General features: G+C 43.2%; 1 protein-coding gene across 1 annotated transcript; it reads left to right on the top strand.

The window, feature by feature from the left end:
- Positions 1-1124: 1124 nt before the first annotated feature.
- On the top strand, positions 1125-17612 carry LOC309551410 (lysozyme C-like). The gene is made up of 4 exons (XM_082251984.1): positions 1125-1298; positions 5981-6142; positions 9077-9155; positions 17393-17612. Exons 1-4 carry the CDS (start codon positions 1163-1165, stop codon positions 17451-17453), a joined length of 438 nt encoding a protein of 145 aa, XP_082108110.1. The 5' UTR covers positions 1125-1162; the 3' UTR covers positions 17454-17612.
- Positions 17613-18134: the final 522 nt, after the last annotated feature.

Genomic DNA, 18134 nt, shown 5'->3' with positions numbered 1-18134 from the left:
CGGTGCGAGTTTAGCCATACACTTTGTATGGCTAAATTCGCACCGCAGCCGCAGCAAACACGCACAGGACCCTTTTTGGATGCCGCATCAGGATCGGATCGCTCAGCGGTTCACACTTGTGCGATCCGATCCTGTGCGAACTGCACGATCGCACTGCGATATGCGATCAAACTGGGGGTGTCGTTAAGATTACATTGACACCCCCAGCATATCGCATATGGCAATGTGAACTGCCGGGGGTGCGTGTGCGATGCGGGAACAGGCTGCGGATTCGCAGCCTTCCCGCACTCGCATAAGTGTGAACCGGGGCTAAGTAATTGTAAATAAATATACAGTTTTAACATGTCAAAGTTGCAAATCTTTGTTTTAACATAAAAAGTTGTTTTACCCTTCATCATGAAAGGGTTAAATACAATTTTCAAATGACCAGTAAGAAATATTGTAGTTAAAGCGGAGTTCCACCCTGAACATTTTTTTTCACTGTCCGCTTGCTCTAAATTACCTGTAAAACAATTGGATAATTACATTTTTTTTTTATTCACTTACCTTGGTTTTAAAGAAAATATACTCACCTTCCTTCCTCTTCCTCCCTCTGCGGCCACGGTCTGCCGTCACTTCCTGCTTGCGTTGACTCCTGGGAGCTGAACGTCATCGCTCCCAGGAGTCAAGGCGCCTGCACCGGTCCCGCTCGTCATGTCCGGGGCAGGCGCGTCATTCCCTGCTAAACAGCTTCTGGGCATGGCAAGAAGCTGTGCAGGGATGACGCGTCTGCGCCGGAACTGACGAGCGGAGCCGGTGCAGGGCATTCTGGGACCGAAGAGGACGCCGAAGAAGACGCCCTGGCTTCAGCTGCCCACACCTGAGATGACAGCGCTGGACAAGAAATTTTCAAGGTAAGTATTTCTTCTAAAAGGTAAGTGTGACCTGGGACAGTTCAGAGGCTATCCATTATGGAATGTACTAGCCCTGACTGTCCCGGGGGTATTTTTAATCTAAATTTTTTTTTCAGGCTGGAACTCCACTTTAATTCAATTGCAAGGCTTATATTTCCATGTATAACATGTATATGCTTTGTTTGGGTCACTGTTTTATACATAGGTATCTATATTTTTTTCAGATCTTCAAGAACTTTGCCTTCCTCTGAATAATCAAGCCAATCAATATGAAGGTCATCCTGTTCCTTGTGCTCTGTCTGTACTTAGGCTATGGCTCAGAGGGTAGGCGGTTCAGCAGGTGTGAGTTTGTAAAAATCGCAAAATCAAGATTGAATGGATATGCTGGAGGCAGTGTTGCTGACTGTAAGTAGAACCCCCCCCCCCCCCCCCTCACAAAAAAATACCAATCTGCAACAATGTACAGTATATTCATGCAGAGTTCACACTCTTGCTCCCATAGTCTATTTAATGTATAAAGTTTAAATTAGCATATAATGTTAAATGTATTATTATATGTAGGATACATTTTTAAAAGCCCTTATAATACTCAGTTTTTTCAATAGAATATAAAGGCTGATGTTGAGTCGAATACATCGATAACAAACATGTCAGGACTCAAAGTTGCATGTACCCAAAAGATTGTGACAAACTTTAATACCTAACATTTTTCATAAGCGACACTTTAAAAACGTTTGCAGGTTATCAGTATAGAATTAAAGTGGTTCTAAAGGCAGTTTTTACCTCAATGCATTCTCTGCAATAAAGTAAAAAAAACATTCTGTGCGTAGGATCCCCCCCCCCCCCTTTGTACTTACCTGAGCCCAATCTCAATCCAGGGCTGTGCATAGGAGCAGCGACTTTGTAGTAGCCAAATAAATTTAAAAAAAAACAAAAAAAAAACCTTGCTTCCCAATGATTTCCTGTCTGCAAGACCAGTGGCTGCTTATCCTCCTATTCCCCCCCGCCACTGATCTTGGCTCAGCCCATTTGTAGTTCTATACAGCAAGCAGGGATTTACTTCCATCCCTGCTTGCTGTAGTGGGAGGATGGGACTCAGAGACCCCCAGTTTGTACCGCCCATTGGAGGTGGTGTCTTCCTCCTCCTCCCTCCTTCTCTGCTCCCTGCCAGCACGCCATATCATTCACTTCTGCAGTAACAGTAAGAATCGCGAGGAGAGTCGGCCAGATCACACAGAGGGGCGATCTCCCACTTTGACACAGCTGGTATATGAAACACCAGCCGATGTCAAACAAAGTCTCGCCTCTTGGACCAGCTCCTATAATAGACAGCACACTGGTTCAATGCTGGTCCAGGAGGTGGAACTTTGTTTGGCAACGGCCGGGGTTTCTTACACCAGCTGTGTCACAGCGGTAGATCCCCGATCTGTGTGATCTGGCCTGCTCTCTTCACGATTCTTACTGTGATCTCTGCTGCATTTATGGGCATTGATATGCTGCACTGATGGGCACTGATATGCTGTAATGATGAGGCGGCACTGATGGGCACTGATGAGGCTGGACTAATGGGCACTGATATGCTGCACTAATAGACACTGATGGGGCTACACTGTTGGGCACTGATGGGGCTACACCGATGGGCACTGGTGAGGCTGCACTTATGGGCACTAATGCGGTAGCACTGATGGGGCACTGGTAAGCTGCAATGATATGCTCTGATATGCTGCATTGATTGACACTGATGAGGCTGCACCAATGGGCATGGATGGGGCTGCACTGATGGACACTGATAAGCTGCACTTTTGGGCACTGATAAGCTACACTGACGGGCAATGATGAGGCAGCACTGATGATGCGGCACCGATGGGGCACTGATAGGCTACACTGATGGGGGACTGATAAGCTGCACTGATATGCTTTGATATGCTGCACTGATGAGGCTGCACTGATGTTCCTGGATGGGGTTGCACTGATTGACACTGGTAAGCTGCACTTATGGGCACTGGTAAGCTGCACTGATGGGCACTAATGAGGCTGCACTGATAAGGCAGCACTGATTGGCACTAATGAAGCTGCACTGTTGGGTATTGATAGACTGCACTGATGTCCACTAATGAGGTGGCACTGATAGCCACTAATGAGGCACCACCGATGGCAACTGATAAAGCTGCACTTATGAGGCAACACTGATGGCACTGATGAGGCTGCACTGCACTGATGGGCACTGATGAGGCTGCACTGCACTGATGGGCACTGATGAGGCAGCACTGATTGGCACTGATAAGTTGCATTCTTTGGGCATTGATGAAGCTACACTGATATGCAGCACTGATGGCTGGGCACTGATATGCTCTGGTATGCTGCACTGATGGGGTTACACTGATGGGCACTGATGAGGCTGCACTGATATGCTGCACTGATGGGCACTGATGAGGCTGCACTGATATGCTGCACTGATGGTTATTGATGTGGCTGCACTGATGGGTACTTATGAGGCAGCACTGATAAGGCTGCACTGATAAGACAGCACTGATATGCTACACTGATGGGCACTGATGAGGCTGCACTTATGGGCACTGATGAGGATGCAGTGATGGGGCACTGATAAGCTGCACTGATGGGCACAGATGGAGCTGCACTGTTGGGCACTAATGAGGCTACACTGATGGGGCACTGATAAGCTGCACTGATGGGGCACTGATAAGCGGCACTAATATGTTGCACTGATAGCTTGAACTGATTGACATTGACTGAGAGTACCAGGCAAAATCAAAAAGATAAATCGCGCTAGTGTGTAAACAAAATAAACAATTCTAAATGAGCTGCAACTATTATGTGAGATCTGCATAATTCAAGTTCTAATGTATGTAAAGTTGCGCTAATAACAAATGTCCATGTTGGATCAATTAAAATCAAAATCCATCCACAAGTGATGAAGAAAAAGATCCTTGATAGGAAAAACACTGATGTCCGTCACCTTGAAAAGTGAACTCAGGTAACACCGCCACCACCAAAGGCTAAAATACTCGCTTACCAACTCTTATTGACCTCGTATTATGGGAGGTCAATGACACTCTTGGGCTAATACCCAGCCGGGGCCTTTATGCAGTACAGGCTCCTCTCATAACCAGTCCACACAATAATATCTCAAATGGTACCATCATAGGGACATCCTAAAACGCAAAAAGCTACACATACTGTAAAATCGTTAACACCTTTCTTAAAATATCGTTTAAGATTGCACTTACATAGTATACAAGTCAATTCACTTTAAGAACAAACACGCCGGCCGGCATATAGAAAACAGCCTGTCCTTCTGAGGATTGCATAATTGCAGTGACGTCAGCACGTCGCTCTGTCCTACGCGTTTCGTCATACGCTGACATTTTCCGGGGGTACGGGCGGCGTGCTGAATCACCGCTACTTATACAATACAAAAATATCCAAGCCTCAATCTGAGTCTTGGGCGGCCACAAGACTCCATCACGGAGGGAAGTAAGCTAAACCAAGCCTCTACTTGGATTCCTAAAAGACAAAGCCCCCTATGTTTAAAATGACAAATTTAAATGAATAAAAATTAACTGTCACACCAAGATGTACCAGGCTGGAGTAAACATCAATAAACATTTTTCATTTATCCTCCTCTTCTTAACTACCCTCTGGGCAAGAATAACTTTAGGCAACAAAAAGTGCCGAAGTAACCAGACTGGGGTCCCAATACTCCTATCTCTCTAAATAACTTCTAGAGAGCAAACCCTAAATAATTCTAACCAGCTCACTTCACTGTTACATGAATATTACTATAATCTGCAACTGATTACACATGTAGTGACATTGGTAAATAGGGGTCACCATACTGATGGTATTAAAGTGACATCTAGTGGGCAAAAATGTAATTGCCGTCCAGTTATTAAAATGACATCTAATGGCCAAAGGTTGAATTACTCCTAGCAGGTAACTCAAATAATATAAAAAATAGTTAATCCCAGTCACCACAGGTGACCTCTAGTGGACAGAATAACTATACCTCTAATTTGTTAAAAGGAAAAAACAATGAACATCCTCAAGAATTCTTCTCAAGGACCTTTACACATACAAAAACTTGTACTTAATAAAACCTTTTATTCTTTATTGTTTGCCCCAAAGGCAAACGAAGACTCAAATCAAGGTACACAAATATCAAAATTCAAATTCACAAATACCAAATTAGAGGGTTTCACCATTATTGTGTTATGCATTAGTAAAATGGCGCTGCACTTTTTTGTTTTTTTTCTCATGCCGATGTAAAGCAGCATGCCCCGACTCTCTCTTTCTGTATTTCAGTTAGGGATGTGCTTACATACACCATACAAGCACTGAATGCTGTTAGTAAGATCTCAAAGCTGCAGAAGGAGGAATATTTCCAAGACCCCTTTTACACTGAGGCACTATTCAAGCGCTTTGGCACTAAAAAATGCACCTGAAAAGCTCGCGAAAACCTATTCCTATTGAAATCAATAAATGCTTTCACACTGGGGTTGTGCACTTGCCGGGGGTAGGGCAGCATCTTTGAAACATATTGGAGCGCTAAAAAAAATGTGCCCCTCTCCATTGAAATGAATGGTTTTTTAAGTGTTTTACTGGCAGTTTAGAAGCGCCTCGGTGTGAAAGAAAATCCCACATTTTGGGTTATCCCCAGAACAGGAATAGAGTAGAAATCTTCCAATGGCAAGTGAAGCAAAAAGTCCTGGATGGCCGCACTCCAGATGCAACCTTTATTGTGTATAAAAAATATCATACAGCAACGTGGAGATCAAGTATAGCAGCAATAACAGCTAACGCGTTTCACACCATAGTCTGGTGGTTAATCATAAGCTATGATCATCAATTATTATTCCTATTTTCTCCCAAAATATCATATCCCGAGGAGGGTTTGCACTCGCTAGTAACCCTTTCTAAACCGCAACAAAGCCTATCCTCTCCTTGCTATTTTTTTTAATATTATACATTTATTTTTTGTGTGTGTGTATATATATATATATATATATATATATATATATAAATAATTGTATATGATCAAACTAATGTATTTATTTTCATTAACACAGGGGTGTGTCTTGTGCAACATGAAAGTAGTTTCAACTCTGGAGCTATAAACCACAATGGTAAACGAAGCAGTGATTATGGAATTTTTCAAATTAACAGCAAATATTGGTGCCATGATGGAAAGACAGCAGGAGCTACAAATGGATGTGGGATTGCGTGTAGTAGTAAGTATAGCCGATTGCTTGACTGACTGATTGATTTTGAAAATTATCTCTTTTTTTTTTTTAGAATGCATTTTTTTTTTAAACAACAGTGGCTAAACTGGAGAAAGGTAAAAAAAAAAATGACAGGACACACTAGCCATGTAGTACAGATTTTAAAGTAAATTTATTTTGAAAAAAAAAAACAAACAGGAGGGGCATCAAGGCTTTGTGAGCTACTTCTGAGATATTTGGCTGGCTGTTATGTTGACCTAACGATTTGCTGTCCAGGGCAATTTTTAATTGTTCCCACAAATGTTATAATCAGGATTTTTTTTTTTGCTAGAAAATGACAAAGAACATTATATATGAATATATAAATGACAAAGAACATTATATATTTTCTGAAAGTGAAGACCCTGGAGAATAAAGTACAATTTTCAGGAAATATACAGTAAAATTAATTTTAGTGAACACAAACACAATATACAACACAACATACACAATTTTAACCCATATGGACATTGGAGCACTTAAAAAAGGACCTGTCACTTTATGAACTTGATGGACTTGCCAATGTGCCAATTTTGAAGACATATATATTTTTGGAAATTTCAGTTTGGAGCACCTTTGATGAACACTTGTCACTTTATTATCTATTTATGTGCTAGCTTTTCGGTTTATATACAGTATCTCACAAAAGTGAGTACACCCCTCACATTTTTGTAAATATTTTATTATATCTTTTCATGTGACAACACTGAAGAAATGACACTTTGCTACAATGTAAAGTAGTGAGTGTACAGCTTGTATAACGGTGTAAATTTGCTGTCCCCTCAAAATAACTCAACACCCAGCCATTAATGTCTAAACCACTGACAACAAAAGTAAGTATACCCCTAAGGGAAAATGTCCAAATTGGGCCCAATTAGCCATTTTCCCTGCAGTTGTTGCTTCCCAGCTCCTCCCCCAGCTTCTTCCCAGCAGCACCACATGGTAAGGGGGATGCACTGTGATATAAGGAAGGGTGGGGGACTCTTGACTTCTGATGGTGGATGGCTACAGATAGAACCAGCCCTCTGAGGGTAACCATAATTCTGATTCGGCCCGCAATGAAATTGAGTTTGACACCCCTGACATAGATCCTGTCTATTCTTGACTTCCCATGACATTCTATAGCAGATACCTTATAGGTCATCATCCAACTGGCTACATACTGTACACCAGAAATATCTGACATATTACTGCCTCAGCTGAAGAACTTCATTACTAATCACCTGATAAAGGTCATTCACACATAGTAATATTACATAGTTACATAGTTACATAGTTACATAGTAGGTGAGGTTGAATAAAGACAATAGTCCATCCAGTTCAACCTGATTATTAATAATGAATTATGATTAATCAAAAACCAAATATATTTTGCACACTTGCTATGAATATAACATAACTTCTTTTAGTGCCGAATTATGAATTTGGAATAATTATCTAACAGTTTTTCATTAGCAAGTCAGCAGCGGGCTCCTCTCCCAGCAGGCAGCACAGGAGGTAACAATGACTCTTGTGTACAGACTCCAGGCATAGATGGTAAGGTGGACTTCACTGCCAGGTTGAATGAATGGATGGCTCAGCCCCTGGATCTCCTAAGGGGTCTTGACAAGGGACGGAGCCGGTGACAACCGCAAAGGAAACCACTAAAGGAAATACCCAAAGGAAACACGCTCACAGGCCGGAGGAGACCCGCACAGACTCAGAGGGGACATCAGGTGCCAGCAGATGCTGGCGGAAGTGCTCCGCAAAAGATACACACAGTAAGGGTACCGGAAAGCTGGAGACAATGCAGCCAGAAAGAAAGCCGTTAGACATAGGATTATTAAAATATAAACTGGGAGGGTGCCAACTCAGTCCAGGACTACATGTTTTGGGGTTTAACCCCTTCTTCAGGTCACATGACTATGTAGCCCTGGACTGAGTCGGCATCCTCCCATTTTGGATTGCCTGCATTGTCTCCAGCTTTCCGGTGCCCTCATTGTGTGTATCATTTACGGAGCACGTCCGCCAGCATCTGCTAGCATCTGACGTCTGTGCGGGTCTCCTCTGGCCCATGAGCGTGTTTCCTTCAGGTCTCCCTGGCTGTCACCAGCTCCATCCCTTGTCAAGACCCCCCCAGGAGATCCAGGGGCTGAGCCATCCATCCATTTGACCTGGCATGAAGTGCACCTTACCATCTATGTGAGTTTTTGAATGCTCCTGTACCACTGATGGCTAGCAGCAGCTGTCCCTGGTTTTGTTTACATTCATCTGTCAGCGGGGAACCCCACTGACAGATGAATGAGTCATCAGTTGTTAAGGACGAGGCAGCCTTGCTCCTTAAAGACTAATAATTGTTGCATTATTTTGTGTATATTTAAGTTGTCAGTGGGAGAATCCTGCTGACAGCTGAAAGAACCCAACCAGCAGGTATCGGTTTTAGGTATTGGTGCATTTGCATGATTACCGATACTTGTGCAAATGCTTAGTATCTGCACCGATACCGATACTGGTATCGGTGCAACCCTAGTGGATACATATGGTGGAGGGTCACATTTCGATGTTGAGCCAATTTGTCAGTTATGGGTTGAGGTGGATATCACCTGGTGCAGAAAGATCTTTTAATCCTCACTTTATGTATGGACTTTTCATGGACATTTAATGCTTTATATTGCAAGGACATTACGTAGAGGAAGGATATACTTGGTGGTGCATAAGGACATTTCTGTGGAGAATAAATAATATATTATGATTTGATAATAGCACCACTATTTCTCTTTATAACATGCTGTAGGTGATCAGGTTTGAGTCATGGATTCTGGGGTATTATTTCCTAAGCACCCCATTGGGGGTAATATTTCCTAATTTATAGAGAGGAGAAAACATCGAAGTTTAATTCTGATATGAGCTTTTTTATTTCCTTAGAACTTCTGGATAACAACTTAGACGATGATATTGAATGTGCAAAGAAAATTGCTAGACAATCAAAGGGCCTTAAACCTTGGTAAGTGAATTGTGTTCTGAATATACTGAAAGAGACATATTGCGGTTATTTTACTATAACTGGAGAGTGCAAAATTTGGTGCAGCTGTGCATGGTAGCCAATCAGCTTCTAACTTCAGCTTGTTCAATTAACCACTTGCCAACCAGCTGCCATACAAATACTGTGGCAGGTCGGCTCATTCCCGCGAAACAATGTACCTGTACGTCACGTCGCGGGACCGTGAGTGGTGCCCATTCGCCACAGGGCAAGTTGATCTGCCGATTGCCACCAGGCACCTGCGATCGCTCCCCGTGAAGAGAGAATCAGCAATCAACACAGGGCTACTGTGTTCCTCCTACAGTATTTAGGAACACAAGTCCCTGTGTTCATTGCATAAGCCTATCCCCCACACAGTTAGAAAGCACCCCCTAGGGGCACATTTAACCCCTAGGCCCCTGATGTTAACCCCCTTCCCTGCCAGTGTCATTAGTACAGTAACAGTGCATATTTTTAGCACTGATTACTGTAGTAATGTCACTGGTCCACCCAAAAGTGTAAAAAACGTCAGTTAGGGGTCCGATCTGTCCGCCGCAATGTCGCAGTCCCGCTAAAAATCGGAGATCGCCACCATTACTAGTAAACATAAATAAATAAATAAATAAAAATGACATAAATCTTTCCCCTAGTTTGTAGATGCGATAACTTTTGCGCAAACCAATCAATATACACGTATTGGGATTTTTTTTTGCCAAAAATATGTGGCAGAATACATATTGGTCTAAAATGATGAAAACTTTTGATTTTTAAAATGTTTTTTTATTGGGAATATTTTAAAGCAGAAAGTAAAAAATATTGTTTTTTTCTTTCAGAATTGTCGCTCTTACTTTTTTTTGTAGCGCAAAAAATAAAATCTCACAGGTGATCAAATTCCAGCAAAAGAAAGCTCTATTTGTGGGAAAAGGACATCAGTTTTATTTGGGTACAGCGTTGCACGACCCCGCAATTGTCAGTTAAAGTAACGCAGTGCCGAATCTCAAAAAATGGCCTGGTCATTAAGGGGAAAATTTTACGGTCCAGAAGTGATTAATCTTTGACAAAAAAGAAAAAAAACTGTAAGCTGATTGGCTTCTATGCATAGCTGCACCAGTCTTTGCACTCTCCAGTTTTATAATGGAAATAGTTATAATAAATGGTAATGTGAAGGAGGTTTGGAAAAGCACCTAGCTTTAACGGCTCAGAATGTGTTCCTTGTGGGAAAAAAAAAAGGACATAGATTTTATTTGTATACAGTGGCGCATGACTGCGCAATCGTCAGTTAAAATAATGCAGTGCCGTATCGCAAATGGCCTGGTCAGTAAAGGGGTAAAACCTTCTGGGGCTTTAACTGCATACATGCCAGAAAATGCATGGGTTGCGATAGAGTTGAGGCCCGTACACGCGATAAGAAAATCTGTAGGGAAATTTCGTCCGACGACCGATCTGCCGATTTTCGGATTGTTAGTATGGTGCTTTCGATAGCCAACTCCGACTTTTCGGCTGACAAAATCCTGATGTGCAGGCTATAACATTTTTGTTGTCTGTAATACAACGTCCGATTTTCGTCTCATTAGTACAGATTTAGACGGAAAAAAAATCTTAAGAGCAAGACTAGGCATGCTCAGAGACGAAAGAACGCATACAAAGCAATCCAACACATGACATCACTTATGAAGTAGAATTCTGTCGTACGGGAAAATTCGTATGAAAATAACCTCTTCACTTTCCACATCAGACTAGCATGCCACAAAAGATGGACGAGCGGTCGGCGGAAATTCGTAGCATGAGTACAGGGCTTTAGAGAACTGCTTTTCTTTTATATAAGGCCCCTTTCACACAATCGGGCCTATCGGGCCCGCCTGTCCATTTTTCAGGCAGACATGATCGGGCCACCAACTGACTTCTATGGAGAGACCGATGTCAGCGGACATGCATCCGCTGACACCCGCCTGACATCTGATCTGACAAGATCTACTGAAAACAAATGGATGGCGATACGTTCACCATCCATCCAGCGGGTCAGATCGGATGGGATCAGATGAAAACGGACAGGCTGTCTGTTTTCATCCAGTCTCCCCCATAGAGGAGAGCAGGACTCTGACAGCTCCATCTCTGCACAGTGAGCGGAGACAGACCTATCATCAGCCTGCTCAGCGGGGATCTAGGAAGCAATCCCCAAGCGCAGTCCGTCCAAATGGATCCACCCCATGTGAAAGGGGCCTAACTCTGTGTAGTGATTGGATAGGAGAGGGCACCAAAGGTCCTTGATGCACAGGTTACAAAGTACGCTTTTTTAGAACTCTCACCTGATAGGCAGCAAAAAGACCTATTGAAACATGTCTGACATTGAGGTTGGGTTCACACTAGATGCGGCCGTGGCTCACAGCAGGGATCCAGTGCGTCCCTGTTCACCATTTCAGGTGTGAATCAGGTCCGAATTTTTGCTGGAATTTGCATCTGAAACTGAGCCAAAGACTCATAAGACCTTTTTCCAATGTGGACAGCGGCTGTCCTGAAGATGTGTGAGCCGGCTCCATTGAGAGCCACTCACAGTCTCCTGTCATGCGAATTGGATGGGGGGAATACCGCATCCAATTCACATCAGTGTGAACCCGGCGTTAGAGATATATCTTTAAAACAGTAAATGTAACTGACGCTAAGCATTCACTGGAGGCTAATCAATTACTAATTTAACCACTTCTGGACCAGAAGGTTTTCCCCCTTAACCACTTAAGCCCCGGAGGATTTGGCTGCTAAAGGACCAGGGTTTTTTTTGCGATTTTTTACTGCGTGACTTTAACGGACAATTGCGCGGTCGTGCGATGCTGTACCTAAACGAATTTGACGTCCTTTTTTTCCCACAAACAGAGCTTTCTTTTGGTGGTATTTGATCACCTGTGCGATTTTTTGATCACGCGCTATAAACAAAAAAAGAGCGTAAATTTTGCAAAAATAACAATATTTTTCACATTTTTTTATATGAAATTCCCCCAAAAAAAAAAGTAAAAATCAAAATTTTTTAACATTTTTCGGCCAATTTGTTTTATGCTACCTATGTTTGGTAAAAAAAAAAATCGCAAAAAGCGTATTTTGATTGGTTTGCGCAAAAGTTATCGCGTTTACTAACAAAGGGAAAGATTTTTGTCATTTTTGGTGTTTTTTTTTTTAACACGTAATGGCGGCGATCTGCGATTTTTTTCGGTACTGCGACATTGCGGCGGACAGATCGGACCCTTGACTGACATTTTTGACACTTTTGGGGGTACCAGTGACATTACTGCAGTAATCAGTGCTATACATATGCACTGTTACTGCAAAAATGACACTGGCAGGGAAGGGGTTAACTTTATTGGACAGGGAGGGGTTAAGTGTGTCCTAGGGGCGTGATTCTAACTGTGTAGGGACATTCCTATTGGTGTAAAAGCAAAGATCAACGGTTCTACATAGTAGAACGGACAGATCTTCACTTTTACACAGGGAGAACTGACAGGCAGCTTGTTTACACAAGCTGCTCTGTCTTTCTCCCTTCACAGGAGCGATCGCAGTGTGACTGGCGGACATCGAGTCCGCCGGTCACACGCACTGACTTGTCTGTGAACGAGCCGCGGCGGGCGCGCGCCTCGGCGGGCGCGCGCCCGCCCGCCCGCCCGCGATAGGCTCGCAAGTCAGTGACAGGCGAGTGACGTACCGATACGTCACTCTGCCTGGCCGGGGCTGACCGCCGCAGTATATAGTCGTGCGGCGGTCGGCAACCGGTTAATGACCAGGCCATTTTTTTGCGATTCGGCACTGCGTTATTTAACCACTTTAAGACCAGGCCTATTTTTGACACGGGTGTTTACAAGCTAAAATCAGTTTTTTTTGCTAGAAAACTACTTAGAACCCCCAAACATTATATATATATATATATATATATATATATATATATTTTTAGCAGAGACCCTAGAGAATAAAATGGAGATTGTTGCAATATTTTCTATCACACCGTATTTGCGCAGCGGTCTTTTAAACGCAAATTTTTTGGAAAAAATTCACTTTTTTGAATACAAATATGAAAACAGTAAAGTTAGTCGAATTTTTTTCCATAATGAGAAGGATATTGTTACGCCGAGTAAATAGATACCCAACATGTCATGCTTCAAAAGTGAGCACGCTTGCAGAATGGCGACAAACTTTAGTACTTAAAAATCCCTATAGGCGATATTTTAAAAATTTCAACAGGCTACCAGCTTAGAGTTACAGAGGAGGTCTAGGGCTCAAATTACTGCTCTCGCTCTAACAATCGCAGTGATATCTCACATGTGTGGTTTGAACACCGTTTACATATATGGGCGGGACTTCCGTATGCGCTCGCTTCTGCGCGCGAGCTAACGGGGACAGGGAACTTTAATTTTTTTTCCTATTTTTTTATTTAATATTTTTACACAGTTTTTAAATAAAAAAAAATTTTTGATCATTTTTATTCCTATTACAAGGAATGTAAACATCCCTTGTAATAGAAATAAGCAGGACAGGACCTCTTTATTGTGAGATCTGGGGTCAAAAAGACCTCACAACTACACTAAAAAGAAAAACAAAAAAAACGTTGAAAAAAAATCAAACCTTTTAAACTGGTTGCTAGGCAACAACGTTTGACGTCGCTCCAATCCTCCAAGACCATAGAGTCAAGTGGGGGCCATCTTGCCCTCACTTGACTTTCTGTTTCTGAGTATCCGGGATCGGATCGTTTTCCTGCTGCCGGCGTGTCCAGTAAGTGGGGAAAACGGCCAGGACGCGGCGGGAGGGGGGGGGGAGGCACCTCTTCCGCCGCACCGTAAGGGTGATCCCGCGGCAAATCCGCTGCTGGGACCACCCTTACCTGAAAGCCGATCGCCCGCCGTTTTCAAAAATACCAGGGATATGGCAGCTATCTGCTGCCATAACCCCGGTATTTAACGTCAAAGATCAACGTAAATCGACAACGGGCAGTTGGTAAGTGGTTAAATCAAAATTTTTCATAATTTTAGGCAAAATTTGTTTTCTGCTACATATTTTTGGTACAAAAAAATCCCAATAAGCGTATTTTGATTGGTTTGCGCAAAAGTTATCACGTCTAAAAACTAGGGGAAAGATTTGTCATTTTTATTTATTTATTAATTTTTACTAGTATTGGCGGTGATCTGTGATTTTTAGCGGGACTGCGACATTGCGGCGGACAGTTTGGACCCCTAACTGACATTTTTGACACTTTGGGGGGGGGGGGGGGCAGTGACATTACTACAGTAATCAGTGCTAAAAATATGCACTGTTACTGTAATAATGACACTGGCAGGGAAGGGGCTAACTTAGGGGTAATCAAAGGGTTAGGTGTGAGCCTAGGGGGTGTTTTCTAACTGTGTGGTGGATGGGCTTGTAAAATCAATACAGAGGCCTGTGTTCCAAAATAGGAGGAACACAGGAGCTCTGCATTGATTGCTGAGAAAAAAACGGTCTGCTGTGTTTACAACAGCAGACCGCCGTTCTGTCTTCACAGGGAGTGATTGCAGATGACCGGTGGCAATCGCGGCCGCCGGCCTGTGAATTGGCTTCCCCGTTGGCGAGTGGGTGCACGCCCAGGATCGCAACCTTGGACCGCCATACAGATATGGCGATTCGCGGGAACCTGCCGACCTGCCGCTGTATATAGGCGGCGGCTAATCGGCAAGTGGTTAAAACACAAGTAACTGGAAGATTTTTTTTTAAAATACATTGATGTTATACTTACCTGCTATATACAATAGTTTTGCTGAGAGTGGCTCCAAATCTCCTCTTCTCGGGTCCCCTGCTGGAGCTCTTGTCCCCCATAGGAAGTCGCTTCCTATGGGAGAGCATTCAGGCTCGATCCTAAGCAGGGCTGTGTGCGTCTATAAACACACAAAGCATGGCTTAGCCCCGCCCCCCCTCTCTGCACACAGGGTTTGATTGACAGCCCTGTAGCCAATGGCTCCCGCTGCTGCCTCTGTGAGCAGAGAGGAAGGAGGGAGCCGCTGCAGACGGGGACACTACTAGATCGAGATAGGGCTCAGGTAGGTATACAGGGGAATAAAGAGGCGATACAAATACTGGGACATTTTTTACCTTAATGCAGGGAATGCATTAAGGTATCCAATATTTAGCCTTTGCAACCACTTTAATAAATATGTCACTTAAAGTGGAACTTTTTTTTTTTTTTTAGTTAGCAGGTCTCTTCTTGGTGAGAGGAAATCTCTCTGATAGGGATGCAGACATCAATGCAGACCACCTGACAAGGTCTGATATTGACCCAATTGCAAATATACATTCTATCTTTGACCCCCATCAGGGTTATTCTCAGTAATTCCTTGTTCCCGCAATACCCATACAAGTCATGTCACTGGAACCAGAAGACAGGGAAAATATTAGAAAAAAAAAACTAACAAGGCCCCTTTCACACTTGTGCCACATGTCCTGCGACTTGGGACTGCAGTTACATGACAAGTCTTACCCCATGATTTCCAATGAGTATCGTTTATATGAGTGTGACTTCAAAGCAGTCCCTGCACTACTTTGGTCTGACTTTGAAGTGACTTGAGGTCCATAGACCTCAAGATTACAAAGGCATTGCTTCAAGTTGCGTCAAAGTCGCGTCAAAGTCATGTTGAAGTTGCGTCAAAGTCATGTTGAAGTTGCATCAGTCACGTCAAAGTCGCGCGACTTTGACGTGACTTTGACACGACTTTAAGCAATGCCTGTGTAATCTTGAGGTCTATGGACCTTAAGTTGCATCAAAGTCGGACCAAAATAGTGCAGTGACTTGAAGTCACACAGGTATAAATGGTACTCATATATATGGAGAATCCATAGCGGAGAAGGATCTGGGTGTTCTGGTAGATCATAAGCTTAATAATAGCATGCAATGCCAAGCTACGGTTTCCAAAGCAAGCAAAGTCCTAACAGAGGCATGAACTCCAGAGAGAGAGATATAATTTTGCCCCTGTACAAATCATTAGTAAGACCTCATCTGGAATCTGCAGTTCAGTTATTAAAAAGGATATTGGGGAACTGGAGAAAGTGCAGAGAAGAGCAACCAAACTGTTAAGAGGCATGGAGGAGCTCAGCTATGAGAAAAGATTAGAAGAACTGAATTTATTCTCTCTTGAAAAGAAGAGATTAAGGGAGGATATGATCAACATGTATAAATACATAAGGGGTCCATATAGTGAACTTGGTGTCGAGTTATCCACCTTAAAGAGGAAGTAAACCCTCCTCTACAACTTGTACCTATAGGTAAGCCTTATCATAGGCTTGCCTATAGGTACTGTAAATATCTCCTAAACATGTACCGTTTAGGAGATATTTACCTTACATGTCGCCAGTGACGTCACTGGCGCATGCGCTCTGAAGGAACGGCCGATCGTGCCGTTCCTTCAGAGCCCCGTGCCGTGACTGTCGGCTCCCGCGCGCATGCGCGGGAGTGACGTCACCGCGGCTCCGGCCAATCAGATGGCCGGATGCCGCGATCCCGGAAGACGGGCGACTAGACATGTCGCCCGTCATAGAGGTGAGTGAGCGGCACGGCGGGGGCTCGTTCTGAGGTAAGTATTGCATAATGAGCTAATATGCGATGCATACTAGCTCATTATGTCTTTCTTTTGCAGGGTGTAAGAAAAAAAAAAAAAATTTATACGAGTTTACAACCTCTTTAAGGTCATCACAGAGGACAAGGGGGCACTCTTTACGTCTAGAGGAAAAGAGATTTAGTCTCCAAATATGGAAAGGTTTCTTCACAGTAAGAGCCGTGAAAATGTGGAATAGACTCCCTCCAGAGGTGGCTGCGCTCTCTTACTGGCCTGGGAGGAGGGAGGAGGAGGGAGGAGGAAGGAGGAGGGAGGAGGAAGGAGGAGGGAGGTCGAACTTCTGACATATCTCACCGTGGCAAGGTCCGACGAAAGTGGGGACAGGGTACCTGTTAAAAACAGGTACCTGCTCCCCCCCCCCCCTCCGAAAGGTGCCAAATATGGCACCAGAGGGGGGAGGGGGAGACAGATAAGTGGAAGTTCCACGTTTGAGTGGAACTCCGCTTTAAGAAAAAAAATTGAAAGTATTACTGATACCTGTTTGTGACTGGTTCTCTTTAAACAGATTCTAGCAAAAATAAAAGAAATGTAAATGAGATGGCACCAGAATTCAGGTTGATTAAAGAATGATGGATATGTTGATAATTTATTTGTATTTCTGACTTGCAGGTATGGCTGGACCAATCGTTGCAGAGGAAAGAACTTGGCATCATATACTGCTGGATGTTGAAGACAATAAATAGGTGTTCAGTTATCAAACACACAAACAGCGCATGTGCCAAGAAGTACAGAATTCCTTGCTTGCAAAAAAAAAAAATGCATTAAATGTAAACTTTCAGCTTAGCAAATTTAAAAAATATGCATTCATTATACTAAATAAAATCTGGTGCAGAAAGCATTCCCGATTCTTTCTTTACCACATGCGGCACATAAAATGACATTACCGTAAAATGGATGTAAACCTGATTCATGAAATCTGACCTGGGCATATATATCTGTAATGTTTACTTATCTCTCTCCAAAGCCCTATGTCCCGTGCTCCGTTCTTCTGTTAACAGATTGATAACTTCTAACAAGTTCTCCGTCACAGGAAATAAAAGCAGCTGGAAATTTGTGTTGGGGTGGGTGTTAGAAAAAAAAAAATATATATTAGCAGAGATCTGGTCTATTCACAGCACAGCTCTGCAAGTATCTTTGCTCTTCTGCCTATGTGGAGGAGGGGGGGGGGTGCCTTTCCTCCAATCAGCTCACACAGAGTGTATGCCAGGACTCCACTCCCATAGCTGAATCAGGAAGAACAAATTCTAACATGATGTGTACTTTCTAAAGAATATAGCAAGCTGAAGACAGCAGATTTACATGTAAAATGAATGTAGGGAGATTTGTCTCATCTCCGTGTATCATCTGAGGC

The sequence above is a fragment of the Pelophylax lessonae genome (genome assembly GCF_965119305.1).
Source record: "Pelophylax lessonae genome assembly, chromosome: 3".
Lineage (NCBI taxonomy): Eukaryota > Metazoa > Chordata > Amphibia > Anura > Ranidae > Pelophylax > Pelophylax lessonae.
The sequence above is the reverse complement of the archived record's forward strand: the minus strand, read 5'-3'. Positions and strand labels throughout refer to the sequence as shown.